The 4,154-nt window shown below is 40.0% G+C and overlaps 1 protein-coding gene across 2 annotated transcripts in view; it reads left to right on the top strand.

The window, feature by feature from the left end:
- HSD17B4 (hydroxysteroid 17-beta dehydrogenase 4) overlaps positions 1–669 on the top strand; it is a 69,892-nt gene extending 69,223 nt beyond the window's left edge. For both annotated transcript variants that reach the window (XM_003788894.3, XM_012804624.2), the window contains exon 23: positions 245–669. In XM_003788894.3, coding sequence (XP_003788942.1) covers positions 245–334 — 90 coding nt within the window. In that variant the 3' untranslated portion in view covers positions 335–669. The remainder of the gene's footprint in view (positions 1–244) is intronic.
- Positions 670–4,154: the final 3,485 nt, after the last annotated feature.

The raw sequence follows: 4,154 nt of genomic DNA, 5'->3' as shown, positions 1-4,154 counted from the left end.
GGTTCGAACCCAGCCCCAGCCAAAAACTGCACAAAAAAAAAAAAAAAGAAAGAAAGAAAGAAAGAAAAAGAAAAACTGAGGCAAGAGAATTGCTTGAGCCCAAGAGTTGGAGGTTGCTGTGAGCTATGACGCCATGGCACTCTACCTAGGATGACAACTTGAGACTCTGTCTCAAAAAAAAAAAAAAATAAGAAAGTAAATAAAATGTAATAATGGTTGGTACGTTTCCTCCTCTCCTTTCCAGGCATTCTTCAGCGGTAGACTGAAGGCCAGAGGGAACATTATGCTGAGCCAGAAACTGCAGATGATTCTCAGAGACTATGCCAAGCTCTGAAGGGCACACTACACTGTTGATAAAAATAGAATAATTACTCTCTCCACCCAGATAAGCTTGATTATTCTGCAGAAGTGATCAAAACTAAAATGCTGAAGAATTGCTTAACATTTTCAGATTTCAGGTAACTTTCAGATTTTCATTTTCTACTAATTTTTCATGTATCATTATTTTTATGAGGAATTGTATATAAACTAGCACAAAATTATCCTCTGTTCTTAGATCTGTATCTTCATAATAAAAACTTTTCACCCAATTGCAGTTTCTTTAGAATTTGTGCTAGCATTTATAAGTTGAAAGGAGATTAATGAATAAAAAGCCCATTTGATAACTTTTATACTTCATTTCTGTGTCATTTTCCATTCTTGAATTTATTACTACCCCACTGTTTTAAGGTGAATTTCTGTGTATGTACCGAGGCCTCACGCTTTGTTATGTGAGAAGCATCTTTGTGCTTCCACATAGTTTTCTTCTCCATTCCACTTTGCTGTCAGTTCTTTACTTTCAAACCATGCTTATAAATCTACCAAGTATATAGCTTTCTTGCATAATCAGGGCCTTAAATCATAAGCATGGTCTGTGGCAAGTACTGCTGTGTCGGGTGAAGTGTGCTAGAAAGTGCTCCTGTGATGGATTGGCTGCAGCAGTGAGCAGCAGTGAGTGGGTCTGAGTGAGTTTCAGTCATGTAGCACCTCTCAGGAGGATGTGTGTGGGTGGCTGTTGCTGCTGGATTCCTTGGGAAGCTGATTTTGAGATGGAGAATCATAGGCAGGAGGCTGATCTGGGAGCACTCTTAGGATCTGCCCTTGTCAGGGGAGCCAGGGCTGGGTACAGAGAGAAATTAGGCTGCAATGCACTTACCACCAGGCTTCAACCCATCTTTAGGGAAGCACTAAAGCTGGGATAGCCCCTCAGAATTGTCCTGAGGCAAATAGTCATTGGTTATGGACCTTGGGCAAGGCAACAGAGCAGTTCCTGGAGTTAGCTTATAATCAGCTGATAATCTTCCAGCAGCTGAGGGAAGTCCTGAAGTAGCATTTGAGGAGCTCAGTATAGTGTTTTATTTTAGGACAGAATAATGTAAATTACGGGAAGTAGAGTTTGGGGATGGGGGGTGATCTTAAAGATCTGAAATAGTAATACAACAGTGATGGAACAGAATAGAGGACCTCTGTATGTTATTGTTGATTTAATGAATGAGGAGGGTAAGTAGAAGGCAGAGAGAAAAGTTAGATATTATCATGAATTCTGGATAGTACTGTAAAAGTCAATTTGGAGGGATCCATCGTTTTGCAATTGAATTTTTAAAAAAAGCAATAATAGTCCTTTAATATTGATCTCTTTAGTGTACTGAATAGCTGTTGTTCCTATCATGCTTGGAAAAGTTCAGTGTCCAAATAGAAATAGCCTATTAAATTGCCACCATACATTAATGCAAGTGTTGATTACATACCCTAAATGCTTAAACCTTACATTAAAGGAGTTATATTTTAATTGTCTTATTTATCCATCTCTCTCAAAAGGTCAGAGAGCTGCTTAAAGGCAGAGTTGGCAGCTCCTTACTGTCCTCGTGCTCTTGGACCTTTGTGTAATATTTTATATTATCAAATGCTCCATCATCCTTAATCCTTTACTTCTTTTTTAACTTCTAGAGACAGAGTCTCACTTTATCACCCTTGATAGATTTCTATGGCATCATAGCTCACAGCAACCTCCAGCTCTTGAGCTTAGGCGATTCTCTTGCCTCAGCCTCCCAAGTAGCTGGGACTACAGGCACCTGCCACAATGCCCAGCTATATATTTTTTTGTTGCAGTTTGGCTGCGGTCACGTTTGAACCCGCCACCCTTGGTATATGGGGCTGGCGCCTACTCACTGAGGCACAGGCGCCACCCCATATATTAACTTCTTAATGAGCCTGGTAATCTCTCTGATTTTTATTTGTCTGTTTTGTGATTTCCTTTGACTACAAATGAAGTTCAATTAGAGGCTCCAAGGTTTTTTTTTTCTTCCAAACACTAAGTGGCATCACAATGTCCAAGAAGGAAAGTAGGTGTTTAGCATAAGCCACATTGTACATGCAGTTGGGGCACATGGAGCCACTCAGGGGGTGTGGTGGGAACCTTTCTGAAATTTAAGTCGGCAGAAAGCAGCCAGAGGCCGACCTCAGAAGCACACCGTCTATGGGTAGCAGTCCCAGGGCCTGCTTTGCTGACTCTTCTCTGTAATGACAGGATCAGCCCCACTCAAGCCACATAGCCCAGAGTGTATTGGGGTGGAGTCAAAGGAAACTTGGAGTACTGGGAAGCCAAATCACAGATGTCCCCCCCAAGGCTCTTAGGCTGTCCTAAATGGCTTTCTTACCCTATCACCTGGGTAATAGTCGTCAGCCTTCAAAGTGTATCACCTGTGTGAAAATGTTCTCAGCACTGGTCTCTGACTTCTCACAGAATTTTCCATATATTTTAAAGCAATCTGAGAAAGCTGATATTTATATCAAAGAGAAATAGATTTAAATAATTGTACTTAAGTGTTTTAACTTGGTCCTTTAGGACAGCAAATAAAGCAGCAAACCTGAAAACGATAATCCAGTTCCATGTGAAATTCCGAAGTTGAGACACCGCCAGTGCTGACAGTTAAGGAAAGTGATTTTCTGAAGAGAAGAACGTTTTAAATCCAAACCTAAGCTAATTATCGGGGAGGGGAGGGAAAATAATCTATTTAAAAACCCACAAATAGGCAAAATTGGAAAATTATAAGCCTTAGCTAAAAATGAGTATAAATTAATTTTGTATTTATGTACTATATTGGCTACAGTTGCCAAGTTAAGTGATATGTAGACATCAGGTTAACATCGCTTAAAAAATAAAAAGATAGCCGGGCATTGTGGTGGACACCTGTACTCCCAGTTACTTGGGAGGCTGAGGCAAGAGAATCGCCCAAGCCCAGGAGTTGGAGGTTGCTGTGAGCTGTGTGATGCCGTGGCACTCTACTGAGGGCAATAAAGTGAGACTCTGTCTCTAAAAAAAAAGAAAAAGACGGTCTCTACAAAAACAAAAGTGAAATACTTTTGGCTCGGCGCCTATAGCTCAGCAGCTAGGGCACCAGCCGCATACACCAGAGATGATGGATTTGAATCCATCCTCGGCCTGCAAAACAATAATGACAACTACAACCAAAAAATAGCTGGGTGTTGTGATGGGTGCCTGTGATCTCAGCTACTTGGGAGGCTGAGGCAAGAGAGTTGCTTGAGCCCAAGAGTTTGAGTTTGCTGTGAGCTGTGATGCCACGGCACTCTACTAAGGGCAACAAAGTAAGACTCTGTCTCAAAAAAAAAGTGAACTACTTTTATGTTAAACAACATGACGAATCTTGAAAATATTATGCTGAAAGAAGAGTAAGTGACATTCTAGAACAGAAAATTAAAATGTGGTGGGAAGATTCAGAACAGTGTTGCCCTGAGGGGAAATAGGTGGATTAACTGGAAAGAGCCATGGTGGAACTCTGGCAATTCTGTCTTCGGTCACAATAGCGGTTTGAGTTACCTCGATTGATAGATTTGCCAAAATGTATTGAATTTTACATTGGAGATTTGTATGTTTGATATGTAAATTTTTTCTAAGAGAACTATAAGCAAATATTAAACTATCATATACTTGCTATAGTATAAAGGATACTAATGTCTGCAGTTTACTTTGAAATACATAAAAAATAAGAGGGATGGATATGGACAGATATAGTACAATGTTAATTACTCAGGAGGTGGTTATGTAGTTGCCTTAGTGTAAGATTTTTTCATGTTTATTGTATTTTTAAACATTT

The sequence above is a fragment of the Otolemur garnettii genome, unplaced genomic scaffold (assembly GCF_000181295.1).
Source record: "Otolemur garnettii isolate 467f Iridium unplaced genomic scaffold, OtoGar3 scaffold00030, whole genome shotgun sequence".
NCBI classification, from domain to species: domain Eukaryota; kingdom Metazoa; phylum Chordata; class Mammalia; order Primates; family Galagidae; genus Otolemur; species Otolemur garnettii.
Note: the sequence above shows the minus strand (reverse complement) of the source record. Positions and strands in the feature narration are given on the sequence as shown.